Raw genomic sequence first — 15,195 nt, forward strand, 5'->3', positions numbered from 1 at the left:
AAAAAAAAAAAAAAATGAAGGATTGAAGTGCTTGTGTAGGTTAAAGAAGATTGAATCTAGAGCAGATGCTGGGGGGTTGACTTTGTCAGGGGAAAACATGCTTTATTGGGGGAAAGAAAGAGAATTGTGTCCACCCGATGGCTTTTCCTTGCTTTGATGAAGCACTGTAATTGGGTGAATGTGAACAGGTTTCAAAAAAGCAGTGGACTCATCCTCTCAAAGAGTAGGTAACCATTGAGAAAGAAATATAAGATTGAACATCACTGTTGACTATCCATTTGAGGTTTATAATCTTGAATTTAAACTAAAGCCAGACAATTCCATTTTGTGATTTTCACCACCAAGTTTGGTGACAAAATGTGCATAAAATAGACTTCATGTTTTGGCCAAGAAAACACTAAATGAGACATGGACGTTCTGAACCACCTGTGAGGGAGTGATTGCAATATTGGGCTGCTTTGGAAATAAGCTACATAAGGATGGAAGTAAAAAGAGGAGGGACTGGTGGGTTGTGAGAGATTGGGAGGGACAATCAAAAGGGATATTTGACTTTGCAAAGAAGTCAATTATAGGAGGGGAGAACAAACTATAGAGCTAGGGGCTAGAAGGACCAGATGGAATTCTAAGAGTGAGATATTCGGAATTGAAATGTCCAGGTGGTAATGGCAAGCTCTAGGGGTACTCGGGGAAAGGAAGAAAAAAATTTTATATTTAAGGAGGCCAAGGAAATCAAAGTTCACTCTCAAAATAAGTTGGAAACCCATTCTTATTTATTATTTGTATTTCTTGAGTCATCTCAAATCCTTACTTGGAATTAGGTGATAGGGTGCACATAAGTAATGATAGTGGCTGATTCATTGTGGGTGTACTATATAAATACCATTTTAGGATGTACTTTTGGACACTGTATACCAAAGTTCTTCATTACCATCAGGATATTGCTTGGGATGTATTTGGAAATGGCCTAATTCTCATGTCTTGATTAGTTGATAATTCTCATTTTTTTAGTCAGTAACAACATAAGACCCGCCATGGCCTTTTGGGTAATAGCTAATGCCTTTTAGGTGGCACAAACAAGACCCTTGCAATGAAACAATTCTTCTATACATGTCCCATCACACCCCTGTCACTCTCTTGAGGTGTTCTAGCCACACCAAACAAATTTCTAATGTGAGGTCAAGAGCTGCTCACTCTGCCTGGCATGAAGGCTAAAATATCAACTTCTGGGTTAAGCCTTTTCTAAAAGGTTGAACTGTCCAAAAGGGTTCACATTTTGAAGGATCACAAAATGTCATATACTGACCCTTTCATATTGTTAGTAATTTGCTACCACTATTACAAGTCTGAACCATGTATTATTGGTAGAGCTATTACTTGCTGAATTGGAATTCTGTGTTACGTGCTTTATGTTCACCATCTCATTTAATTCCAGCAATAAACCCAAAAGGTAGGTAGAACTACTTCCACTTGTTAGACAAGGATCCTGAAATTTAGAAAGGGTCTTTCTGGGAGAAAGTACATAATAAGTGGTGGAACTGGGTTTTGACTCCAAAAGCAAAGGTCATACCATGCTCTTTCCTTTGGTGTTATTCATGGCAGTGACAGCAGTACAGAGCACACGCCTGATACAGAGTTGGAATATGTAAATACATACAGTAATTCTTCATCTGCCAGAAAACTACCTAGATTGAAGGCTGCTTTGTTCAGGGACCCCTAGGAATACTTTATGATGGCCTAGTATCTTGACATTGGATTTACCTTGATAATTGTTGTTGTTCCGCTGTAATTTAGAAATATAAATTTTAACAGTAATTTTTAACAGAAACTAAGAGTCTGAACGGCCCTTAAAACCTTAATCCTGTAATTACTGTTTATTTGTTTTAAGGCACTGCCTTGATCCATGTTTGCCAGACAGGTTCCTAATTGCTGGCATTGAAATGATCTAGAAAGCCAGTTTCTTCAGCTCATGAAAAGAACATGTAGATTTATTGAAGTGTGGATGCTAAGTATTGGTGTAATGCAGTCAGAGGGCACAGAGCATCTATGTTCATTTCCCAAACGCCCTTTTTCTCTCATTGACATGGACTTTTCCTCTCATTCCTAAGCATAATGGTGCTCTAGTAAGACAAGAAGTCGGTTGGCAAGTGTAACACAGCTGCTCTGATGCCTTGAATTTGGCTAATATTCCTTCTTTATTCAAATTTGATTCTGTAGCTTTCACTGAGTTTCTGGTGTCAAAGTTCAAAGCAATGGTTGTCAAACTTTTGTGTGTGTCGGAATCTTCTAGAGGGATTGCTGGGTCCCATCCCCCCCTAGACTCTGACTGAGTCCATCTGGGCTGGGGCCCTATATTCTGCAATTCAGTAAAGCTCCCAGCTGATGTTCATGTTGGTAGTCTAGCACCTACATTTTAGCTTTCGGGTCTGTTCAAGACCTGCTTTACAGGACACCAAATGAGGTTAGATAAAAAAGCAAAAATCTCAGCAAATAACTGAATGCTGGATTTTACAGACAAAAAAAAAAAAAAAGGAAAAGAAAAAGAAAAAGACACAAAACAAAAACCAGTGACTTAAAAAATAATGTATCTCCTGATTTTTGACATCAGTGGGCTAGAACTTGGGAATCCTTCTTCCAGATGTTAAGGAAACTTTCTTCTCTATGACTTTCACGCCTTCAGTCAGTATGCTTTGTTCTTAAACCTATCCTAGAGTGAGATGTTTTATTAAATTGATCCGTTTTACAATACAAAAATGAAAGCAAAGGATTTTCAAAATGAAAACATTCCATAATACAATAAGAATTGTGGATATTAGATGTGAAAGAGTGATTTCTAATTTGCCTTTGTTTAGAAGCTCAACAATATTTGCATTTTTATTAGATTCAAAATGGTATGAGTCATGAAGATCAACACATTTCTTTTTGACAGGAATCCTTTGTGTTTGAACCCAACTGCCTCTTCAAAGTGGATGAGTTTGGCTTCTTTCTGACATGGAAAAGTGAAGGCAAGGTATGGCCCAAGAACAGCAAGTTGTTTCTGCTTTGTGGTTTAAGCCATTTTGTTTCTCAACAAGTAGACTGAGTTCTATTGTTGAACCCTACCCTTATTCATTCATTCAAGGTTTTAAAAAATGTGCCTCCATGGGCCAGGCATTGAAGTATACAGTGATGATTAAGGACATTATCCTCATAGATTCCAGTCTAGGAGCAAAGTTAGGCATTAAAAGATAAGTTACAAGTCATTGAATGTTGCGAAAGAGAACACTGGATTGTCAAAGAGCTTAATTTAATCTTGGGAGTTAGAAAGAAATCTGCCAGAAGAAGAGATGCTCAAGCTGAAATCTAAAAGGTACATTGAAAGTGTGTTTATCTCATTAAACCCTGGGACTTAATTCGATGTATGGTACAGGGTCCACATTTAATGAACGATTGAGCTGAATTTAAGAAAAGAAGAATTATAGTTATATAAAAATTAGCATTTTTCTCATATTTCATGTACACACATATATTTAATGATTATTAACAATGTTTTATATATAAAAGTAACAGATTTTAGAAACATTTTTATATTCAGCATTGCATATATATGTATATATGAAATGAATACTTGGGGTCTTGATTATTTCTGATTATTTGCAATAATTATTGTTACATGGTTTTAATTCCCTCTTCAACGTGACTATAATAAGCATAGCCTTTATCATCAGTAATTTTTGCCAAGCACTTTGCCTGTGTCATAGGTATGGCATAATTTAAGCTCATTGCTGTGTTATATTCTCTCTCTTCAGGAAGGACAGGTGCTAGAATGCTCCCTCATCAACAGTATTCGGTCGGGAGCCATACCAAAGGTACCTGTGATTGGTATTTGCTTTTCTAAACACGGATTTACTTATATTGGAAATGGCCATGACTTCTAGAGATAACAAGTTCTCTTTGTATCCAGGCTACTTAAAACATTTAATCTCAGTTTTGAGAATAACATGTGGTTGCTGGTTGTGGTAATGCCACATTTATTCATATGAAACCTCTGTGATTCTCCTCTGTTGAGAGAGAGGCTTTGTGGACAAGCAGACCCTAATAAAAGGCTTTTCTATCCTGTTGCCATATTCCAGGTCCTCCGACAACTACAATCAAAACTCTAAACAAAGACCCTCACATCTAGTTTCTAAATCAAAAATTTTAGGCCAAACACAGTGGCTCACACCTCTTAGCACTTTGGGAGGCAGAGGGAGGCAGATCCCTTGAGCCAAGGAGTTGGAGACCAGCCTGGGCAACATAGTGCAACCCTGTCTCTACAAAAATTAGGGTGTGTTAGCATGTGCCTGTAGTCCCAACTACTCAGGAGGCTTCTGTGGGAGGATCCCTTGAGCCAGGGAGGCAGATGTTGCAGTGAGCTGAGAATGCGCCACTGTTCTCCAGCCTGGGTGACAGAGCAGAGACTCCGTACCTCCCCCAACCAAAACATTCGTAATACCTTTCTTATCAGTTGATTTCAAGGAATATATAGTGTTACAAATTTCACCTCTACAGGTTTTCGAATACTGCGAAGTATCTGGGCCCTTATGTATATTTTTACATTAAATGTGGTTGCTTTTTACCAAGTTTCTTCCTCCATGCTCTGTGATCTAAGTTATTTTTTTTCTCTGTGTACCTCTATACAGGATCCCAAAATCTTGGCTGCTCTTGAAGCTGTTGGAAAATCAGAAAATGATCTGGAAGGTCGGATAGTCTGTGTCTGCAGTGGCATAGATCTAGTGAACATTAGTTTTACCTACATGGTGGCTGAAAATCCAGAAGTAACTAAGGTAGCTTCAGTTAAATGGCCTCCTTCTCTTCCCCTCCCCGTCAATGTATATATGTTGTGGGTTTAATTTTATGTGTGCTATATTTTTATATACTTAAATTGTATGATAATTTAAAAGGTAACATTGCTTTTCTGACATGTTTCTGTAGAAAATCGGCAAGCACAATACCCTTTTAGCATGTCGCTCCTGTGGGCCAGCAACCCAAATACCTACTATGATATGTTGTAGGGAAAACTAGTCCAGCACTTCTCCAACTTGAGTGTATACCAGAGTCCCCTGTGCTCTTGCTAAAATGCAGATTCTGATTCAATAGGTCTGAGGATCCTTTTCTAACAAGCTCCCAGGTGGCATGGATACTACTCATCTGACAACTACGGTTTGAGTAACAAAGGTCTAGGTCAATACCACCCAGTAGAAATACAATGTGAGCCACATATATAATTTAAAGTTTTCTTGTAGCCATGTATTAAAAGTACTAAGATACAGGTAAAATTAATTTTAATAAAATATTTTGTTTAATCCAGTAGACCTAAAATTATTGTCATTTTAATAGGAGACCAATATAAAATTTATTAGTGACATATTTTACATTCTTTTGCTCATACTAAGTCTTAGAAATCTGATGTGTATTTTCAAATCAGGCTCACTAACCACTTTTAGGTGTTCAATAGCTGCATATGGCTAATGGCCACTATACTGGGTGGGCAGTGCAGGTCTGGATGGCTAAGAAATCCAAACTCCCCCTCCCAATAAGTTATTAAAATATTGGGTTAAGATCAGTCTTTTAATACCCAACTTACCATTGCCCTGGCAAGTGAGTCTTAAAGAGACTTCTCAAAGAAGTAGAAAGCCTCTTAAATATTTTTTCCGCTAATGACATGTTTACAGGGTGATTTTACCTCTGTACAGAGCTCACGTTATCTTTCTGTAATGTATGTGAAAAGGACTAAGCCTTCACTTTCCGTGGCAGAGAAGGGTTTGGGGGAATGGGGAAGCATTTTGTCCTCTCATTAACCCTATAATTGGAAACTCAGTGTAGGCTGAATGAGAGAGGGTTCCTACAAGTGGAAACTCAGTGTAGGATGAATTTCTAATATCATTAGAAATACTGAATTTTAGAGCTAAAAGGAAATGTACAGGGAAGATTATTTGAGGACACTGAGATTACAAAACTTAACCATGAATCCAGAGATAACTTATGGCAGAATTGAGTTCCGTTGACCCCTAAACCATCAAAGCTCTATTACCCTCACTCACAAAGTATGGTCCTCATTCTAGAAGTGTTGCCCCCTCCTGGGAGCTTGTTACATATTTGACTCTCATGCCCACCCAGATGTTCTGATCCTGAATCTTCATTTTTGAAAAGACTGTCCTGGTGACTCAGATGTACCGTGAAGTTTGAGAACTCCTGGTTTGTAACTTTGGAGGCAGAAATGGATGCTCCATGTCACATAAGAGTGTTTGTTTCTGTCCTTATTGTGGTGGTTTTATGCGATCGTTCATGTCACCTCACTTCAAGAGAACAGATTTTGCAGTTCCTTTAAGTTCTTTTATTACTCTGCTGAGATCAACTCCTTCTTTAATTACCAATTCATATTACAAGAAACAGGATGATGCAGTATGAGCTCAAATATTGGGGCTTTGGGGCCACATTGCCTCTATTCAAATCCTTGCTCGTCCCCTTCCTAGCTGTGTGAAGCAGATGTACAGCTGGACCTCTCTGCGCCTCATTTTCTTCATCTGTAAAATGGGAACAATATCAGAATATCTGCTCTTAGGATGAGTGTGAGACTTACATGAGTTATTACATGGGAAGCACTTTGCGTGCTGCCTTTCTCATTGAAAGCCCTCGATATGTGTTTGCTATTAGGATGACAGAGGCACAGAATTTTAGGGTTGGAAATGGGCCTTGGGAAGGGCTTCTCACCTCATTTTTCAGATGAGAAAAATGAAGCCAGAGACATAAAGGAACTCTGAGACCACACAGCAAGCTGGGCCAGAGTCCAACCTAAAACCAGGTCTTCTTATGCCCTATATGCTGCACCCACTTTGCCCTGTGCCCTGAACAAATACAGTCCTGGGGAGATGGCTCAAATCAGTATATCTCGTAATGTTTTTGCTTTCCATAATTTGGTTGCTATTAGTCTTGGCCCATTCTAAGAACTGTGTTCTGAAACATACTCTTGAGTAGATTGTGGATATGTACAGTTGACCCTTGAACAATGTGGGGGTTGGGGTACCATACCCCGTGCAGTTGAAAATCCATGTGTAACTTTTGACTTCTCCCAAACTTAATAGCCTACCATTAACTGGAAGCCTTACTGATAATATCAACAGTCAACTCACATACTTTATGTATGGTATATGTATTGCCTTTTGTATTCTTACAATAAAGTAAGCTAGAGAAAAGCAAATGTTAATAAGAAAATCATAAGGAAGAAAAAAATATGTTTATTGTCCATGAAGTGGAAGTTGATCATCATAAAAGTCTTTATCCTTATCATCCTCATGTTGAGTAAGCGGAGGAGGAAGAAGAGGAAGAGGTTAGTCTTGGTGTCTCAGGGGTGGCAGAGGTGGAGGAGGTGGAAGTGGAGTCAGGAGAAGCAGGCACATTGGTGTAACTTTCACTGAAAAAAAAAAATCCATGTATAAGTGGGCCCACACAGTTCAAACCCATGTTGTTCCATGACCAGTGGTATATGTTTGAGGGTTGGGAGTGGGGGGATGTATACTTCAAGGTAAGATTTGAAGGTTTTCTCCTAATATCATTTACATGGAAATTTAAGAGCAGCTGGCCAGTAAGAGCTAAAAAATAATTCTGTATTGGATTTTTTTATTCAGACTCAATACTATTTGAGCATGCTCTTACTGAAGAAAGTAAGTGTTTCAGTTTCTGGAAACTATTATATTGAATTTCATTAATAGCATAATATATAAATAAATATAAATCTCATTGTCCAAACTGGACAGTGCATTGTCCTTTTGGTTGATTGACACTTGGAGAAAATATTAAGTACATTTTTTCACCAAATATACATGCATGTGGATACTCTTACCCACTTCCTTATCTCAAAACTTAAAATAAGTATATTTACCACTTTCAGCATTGACAGCATTTTCTCCATCACCACTCTTTTATTTCTATTCCTTTCTATGTGTTCCTGTTCCTAATAGAACACACAAGCCATCAAAGTGAAAGGCTTCATATGAAATACACATAGATATAATTACCTCAGTTCAAAATAAGGGCAGGATACATAAATCAAATTGGGTCCAGGAGAAATGTAGAGATCTCCCAGGGTACATGAAATATTGTTTGGGACTCAGTGAGTGGTTCTACTCAAACATGAGTATATTCTAGGAGCCCAGAATCATGGGGCCATGAAATATACTAACAGCCCTCTTACTTAGCCCTTGCAATGAGAAGCTGCATTTTTGGTCAGTTTATCACAAGAGTCAATTCGAGGAAGTAATCATTTTTTTAAATTAATTCATATATACCTTAAACACTGTAACTTAAAGCATATAAATGTTGTTCTATTGTTGACTAATCTTTTAATGTTAGTGACAAGCCTTTTCATTAACTATGGGTCTATTGAGTGGGTTTTATGTGTTTGGTTTTTGGGTTTTTTTTTTTTTTTTTTTTTCTCTATACTTTGAATGCCTCAGATAGCCAGTTTGGTTTCTTTAAAGTGGATCGGAGACTAAGGACACTCATTGGGCAGAGTGCAATGGAATGTAAAATCCTACAGTTCTGTGACTTTTCTCCCTAATCTTTTAGTTATCCTGTCTACACAGAATTTGAGAGAAATATTTTTAGCAACTTGCCTTTAAAGAAATCTTGCCAAAATATTCAACTAGAGAAATGACAACCCTCTTTTTTTCCACAAGATTCAATCATTGGTTTATGTAATTTTTATGACAACTGACAATAAATAGATTTGAAAACAAACATAAGTAACTCATGATAGACATGTAAGGTGAGAGCAAAAGGGTACAAAATATTGGAAAGTAGCTTGCCAGCTGGGAGAGTCCAGCACTCCCTGGGCAATCTGTGTATTTTGCTTGTCTTATGAACACCTGATGAGCCTTGGTCTGACAAGTGAAATATAAGTTAAGTGAGTTTCTAGTATAGAACTTACTTATGAGTATCCTGTGAGATTCACGAGTCTTTTTTTAATTTCCAGGCTCTGATTACACTTAAGATCTGACCATTCAGAATAATTCACTTAACCCAACATTTAATCTAGGCAAAAGGGTCAACTTTGAACTTAGTGTCTTTTATACCAAAGACCACGTTCCACATGGAGAAAGCTTTCCTGACTTTCAGCAAGCCATTTTCCCTTCTTTATTTTTCTACTTCTCAAAGAGGGTCTCTGATAGTTTTTTTCTTATTCACGTGGGTGCTTTAAGAGTCAATGAAATATTATGTGAAATCTGAGTTTCTCAGGATTGGATTTTAAATAAATACAAAATACTTTCTAGTGCATATGACTCTGAAAATATGATTGTGCTTTTTTCAGTAAAAGATAATAACATTGTAAGAGACACCTTGGTAGCTCACCTTGTCTTTTCTTCACCTTCTCTCTCTGCTTTGAGAGTAAATAAGCTTGCGTTGCCACTCTTACCTGTTTAGGAGATTTGTGCTCAGTTCCATATACCTGTCTCCTTTACCGATAAGTCCCAAATCAAAGCTTTCAACTCTTCTCATTTGCTTCTGCCACAGTCATTTTCATCTCAACAGATGTGCTCTCAGTTGCAGAGAACATGAACACCTTCCTCTTACGTCCTATGGTAGTCTGTTCACAAATACTGTTTGCTCTACCCTCAGCAGTTATCCAGAATCCAGCTGCTCCTCACCAACATCATCATGACACAGTGGTCAAGGCCAGTATCATGTCTTCCCTATTGTGCCCCAAGAGGTGTCTAACTGGTCTCTTTGCCTTAGCCATGCCCATTTTAGTCTAGTCTAAAAACAGCAGATGGAGGGATGTTTTGAAATGTAATTCAGATCACATCACTCCACTGCTCAGAACCCTCCAAGGCCCTGCTAGATATCATCCCCACCTCCCTTCACCTTTCTACCTTAATCTCTCTCTTTCCTCCTATGCATTTTCTTCTAGCCTCTTGGACTCAGCATTTCCTGTTCCTTCCGTCTGGATCACCCGCTTTCCCAGTTACACACAGACCTTTCTCCCCTACAGCCCTCATGTGTCTGCTGGAAAATTGCCTTAGCAGGAGCGTCCCATTTCACCAGCCTTCAGCACTTCCTCACTCCTTTTCCTGCTTTATGTTTCTTCTTAACACTACTTACTTACCATAATATCCATTTATTCACTTATTTTCTTCCTCTGTCTGCAGGACAGAGGGCTTCTCACCTCATTTTTCAGATGAGAAAAATGAAGCCAGAGAGGCAAAGGAACTGAGACCACACAGCAAGCTGGGCCAGAGTTCAACCTAAAACTAGGTCTTCTCATGCTCTATATGCTGCACCCACTTCGCCCTGTGCCCTGAGCAAATACAGTCCAGGGGAGATGGCTCAAATCAGTACATCCCATAATGTTGTACACCTCAATTTTGCACCTGTTCTGTTGAGGTATTTATGTTGACTAAATGAATTCCAACCCAGGTGATAAAGATGTATAATCCTTAATGTTGTACACCTCAGTTTTGTATAGTTTAGTTGTTAGAACAGCTAGGAAGATGATCCTTTGACAACAAGACTGAGAAAATGTGATTCAATGATAGTCTAAAGGGAACACAAAAATCTGGGATCCCGTGTGTTATTTTTAGAGTCACATTTCAGGATGTAATAGGGCTGCTGCTAAGAATCCATGACGAGACTGGAGGTTTTGACCCTGGTGTCCTGGCCTCTTTCCAGTTTGGATCATTATATCTGCTGCTTACCTAAATCCTTCCTGTTGTTACAGTTAGAAAATTTAGCTTTCATTTCCTCTCCTGAACAGCAAACAGTCTGTTAAAAAGAATTACTAACAAATTGCTGTCATATTTACCCCAAACCTAGTATGCCTTTCAGTAATAGGTGAGTCTTGTATGTCATAAAGCTTAAAACATTTAAGAATAAATGCAACCTACTAAAAATTAAAAAAAAAAAAAATTAGCCGGGTGTGGTGGCGCGTGCCTATAATCCGAGCTATGCTGGAGGTCGAGTCAGGAGAATTGCTTGAACCCAGGAGGCAGAGGTTACAGTGAGCCGAGATTGTGCCACTCTACTCCAGCCTGTGCGACAAGAGCAAAACTCCGTCTCAAAAAAAGAATAAATGCAGCCAAATGAATCTGTTTTCCCATTTTTTTCTAAACTGTAAAGCTCTTTTTTTTTTAAATTCTGGAATCATTCTCATCTTTTTGCTCACTGTTTTACAAGAAGCTATACAAATAATTGAATACTGAGCTTTCTAATAAATTAATTTCATTAGAAAAGCAATGTTAGTTCCTCTCACGTTTTCTTTTTTTTTTTTTTTTTTCCCCTCACTCAGAATACAACTAGCTTGGAAGGATTTCGGTGTCTAGCAAGTTGAAGGCAGTTCAGATGTCTTTCATTAATAAGTTACAGCTGGCACTGCACAGCAAACTGAAATCACAGAGTCACTAGATGTAAGATGGAAATGCAGGCCTCATTCAACATCTCCATAAATAAGTCTATTATTTTATACCAAGTTGAATTTTTCTTTGATTACAAAAAATAAGCTGTTATTATGAGATTCAAAATGCAAAGATTAGGACTGAGTTTAGACCAGACTGCTCATTATACTTGATGCAGGTTTGTAAATATTTGGCAAACTTCATAAATTATGCCTTGTAATCAAGTCATCAAATAAGCATGTGAATAACCACTATGGAAATTAAATTACAAAAATATTATGTATTCTTTTGTATACAAAAAGATAAAGTCAGGTCATTTGTTACCAGTAATAAATTATTATTTTAACAAATTGGGCTGAATGTCAAAATTGCTTTGCTAAACTTGAATTGTGTTGAGTGGAAGACTTACTGCAATGGTTCCAGGAAAAGGAATTTATTCTTTGTTTCATTGAAAAAAAAAAAAAAATTGAGTCTCTATTTAAATTGAGTCCTACTGGCTTTGCTAACATCCTGCAAAGCCTCCAAGCCCTGCAGCCAGTTCCTCTACTGATACTCAACCACAGCATTACCCCAAAGGATCAGAGACTTCAGCCTCATCTGGGGGCTTCTTAGAAGTGCTATTGCATTTCTTAAAATTTAGTTTTAATTGTACTGTATAGGCCAGTGGCTCTCAATACCTGAGAACTTATTAGAGATGCAGATTCCCAGGCCATGCTCCACCCTACTGAATCAGAAACCTGGGATTTCACCAGCCTTCCAGGTGATTTCTGATGCACACTCAAGTTAGAGAACCACTGTTATGCAGAAAAGCTCAATCACTAGCATTTATATCCTGCTTTACTTGCAGAGGGCCTTGAAGAAATTACATTAATTTAGTGGTCCGCTGCCCAGGCTCAACTGAGCCGATGCCTGCTGAATACTAAAGCAGCTAAATTGTAAATCTGAACTGCCTGTTGATCAACCAAACCCCAGTATACTAATTAATAAAAGCTTCTTTACCACATTGCCTGAACAGTTTTTGAGGCTCAAGTGTGGGATGAGTGTGTAGGTCTCTGTGTAAATTTTTTTTTTTTTCGTGTTTCCAAGACTGGAAGTTGACATTTTCTTGTTAGTTGTTTTTCTTGAAGCTCTTCTGAGTTCATTGGAAACAAATCAATGAGAGGGGGCCATTAAGAAGCTGTCCAGAGTGCAGACCTGTGAATCAGAGCAAATAATTGAGTGCATATTCTTAAGTTTAAATGCCCCATCCCACCTAAGAGTTTTCTTTTTGCCAAATAAAGGTAACTGGGTTTTATTGTGATTTCTATTGCTGGGTTGAATTTACAGACCATCAGTCTCTGCCTTACATGGGCTGTGGTCATCAGAGAATCTGTGGATCTGGTGAGATCCATCTCCTGGGGCCTCCTGTGATGAGGAGGAGGCCTCCTCATCACAATAGCACATTTCCTCTGTGGCTCCTTTTTCCTTGCCTTTCCGTTCTCATTTGTTCTTACAAGACCATCTATCCTAGCAGCTGCTACCTCAGTGTCTCATCCATGATGGCTCTCTCTGAACTCTGAATTATTTATTTATGCATCACCAAAAGTGATAGTTCCTTTAGACCAGATTTTGTGAACTCAGATGCCTGTGGGAGCCAGGGAGATGATGTGAATAGCTGAGAAAGTGTCAGGCAAAGACAAATATGGAAGGGTGTGGACTTTAGCAAGTTGGAGTGTACATATGCTGTTGAGGGAGGCACTTTCACTTATTTCCAGCTGGTTTTTCAACTACCAAAACATGGGCCTGAGGTTTCTAGATTGTTTTCATGTTCATTTAATACTAACGTGGTTTTTTTTACATGAAATCTCTTGATATTAAAATGTTGACAACTCATTTTTTAAACATTGTGCAAAATGACAAAGGTGTCTGTGATCATTTAGAACTCTAGCTATAGACATCGGGCACCATGTGGCGTTAACACACTTGCACTAAAATGAATGCTAATATTGACTTAATGTGTTCCCCTTATTGGCATTTTAAATGAAAGATATCTTTGTTCCTTTATTTCTTCATTCAGCTATTCATCCAATAATTATTTTTTTGATGAAACCTGAACTTGGACAAATCATTTCAATTATATTAATCTTTTTAATCCTCATTTGTAAAAGAAGGGAATTGCACCATGTATCCTTTGAAGTCACTTTCTCTTATAAGACTTAAGGAAGGACTGGCCAGGCATGGTGGCTCACACCTGTAATCCCAGCACTTTGGGAGGCCGAGGCGGGTGGATCACAAGGTCAAGAGATCGAGACCATCCTGGCTAACATGGTGAAACCCTGTTTCTACTAAAAATACAAAAATTAGCCAGGCCTGGTGGCCCATGCCTGGAGTTCCAGCTACTCAGGAAGCTGAGGCAGGAGAATCACTTGAACCCGGGAGGTGGAGGTCATAGTGAGCCAAGATCATGCCACTGCACTCCAGCCTGGCAACAGAGTGAGACTCCATCTCAAAAAAAAAAAAAAAAAAAAAAAGACTTAAGGAAGGACTCTCTTTGCAAAATAAAGTATACCAGGAGCGAAGGACAGTCCAGGTTAGTTGCTTTGACAGGACACTTGTATACACATGGAAATCCCTAGATAAGCTTAACCTGGACTACATCATCATGACACCAGGAGTCAGCTACTAGGATAGGAGGCTTTGTAGTTGGAGAGGTGAGAGAAGTCATTCCAGATATTTCCTGTGGACATTAAAGGTTGAGAGATCCTGAGATAGAATGCAAGAAAATCAGTTTTTCTTGGCTTCAATCAGTTACACAAGAAGGAAAGATCTGAGAAACATTTAATGTGGAATCCAGAGGTTTTGTTCCTGGGTAAAGTTAGAGAAACTAAAATAGAGACCAGATTTCTAATTCTGAGTAACTAGGAGTATGATGATACAGCTAATCAGAAATTGAGGGCCTGGTTACTTTGGGTCAGGGAGAAAAAGGAACAATGAATTTGTTTAAATTTTTTTCTCTGAAGAACCTGTTAGTTATATGACCTGCTATGGGCAATGCAATAGGACAGAGATCATATACTACTCAGGATCCTTAGGGGCTTGTCCATGGGGCGAGCTCTATTCTGTCTCTGTGGGACATCTCTAGGCCTCTGACATCCTGAAAAGGTCTATGTTTGTTTGTTTGTTTGTTTGTTTTTTGAAACTCCCTACTTTCATAAGGAATAAAATGTGGATTTTTAGCTGTCATTTTTCTTAGTGCTGGACTTACTTAAAAGCTTCCTGTCAAAATGATTCTTCAGGAACATGCAGCTGAAGCTAGAGGATATTTGCAGTTGTTTTCAGGGAATTTTGTCACCTGCATCAGTGAAGTGGTTTCCTTGGATGGGAGTATCAAAGATGAAAGAAGCCTCAAGCCTCCGCTTAGCTCCCAGGTTCTCTGCAACTGCACTGACCATGTTGACAAGGTCATTTAAACATTTGCATGGACAGTATGTTTTTATACTGTTGACTGGTGTTTCCTGAATGCTAAAGGAATATTGTTCATGACAGAGGAGTAGTTGCACTACATTCTATGTAGAAAGTACAGGATAGTAAAAGAAAAAGAAACTAAATATCCCCTAGAGTGCATTTCCCCTTCTGTGTCTTTTCTTAATTCAAGTGAAATTTGCATAACATAAAATTAACCATTTTAAAGTGAACAGTTCAGTGCCATTGAGTACATTCACAATGATGAGCAAGTACCACTTCTACCTACGTTCAAAACATTTTCATCACCCGCAAAGGAAACCCCATGCCCAATAAGCAGTTCCTCCCC

At 38.5% G+C, this 15,195-nt stretch overlaps 1 protein-coding gene across 2 annotated transcripts in view; it reads left to right on the forward strand.

Moving 5' to 3' along the window:
- The window catches only part of PLCB4 (phospholipase C, beta 4), a 411,010-nt gene that overhangs the window by 259,376 nt on the left and 136,439 nt on the right, over positions 1–15,195 (forward strand). For both annotated transcript variants that reach the window (XM_011948853.1, XM_011948852.1), the window contains exons 4-6: positions 2,927–3,007; positions 3,786–3,845; positions 4,659–4,802. In XM_011948853.1, coding sequence (XP_011804243.1) covers positions 2,927–3,007; positions 3,786–3,845; positions 4,659–4,802 — 285 coding nt within the window. The remainder of the gene's footprint in view (positions 1–2,926; positions 3,008–3,785; positions 3,846–4,658; positions 4,803–15,195) is intronic.

This window comes from Colobus angolensis, unplaced genomic scaffold (genome assembly GCF_000951035.1).
Source record: "Colobus angolensis palliatus isolate OR3802 unplaced genomic scaffold, Cang.pa_1.0 Scaffold285, whole genome shotgun sequence".
Classification (NCBI taxonomy): Eukaryota; Metazoa; Chordata; class Mammalia; order Primates; family Cercopithecidae; genus Colobus; species Colobus angolensis.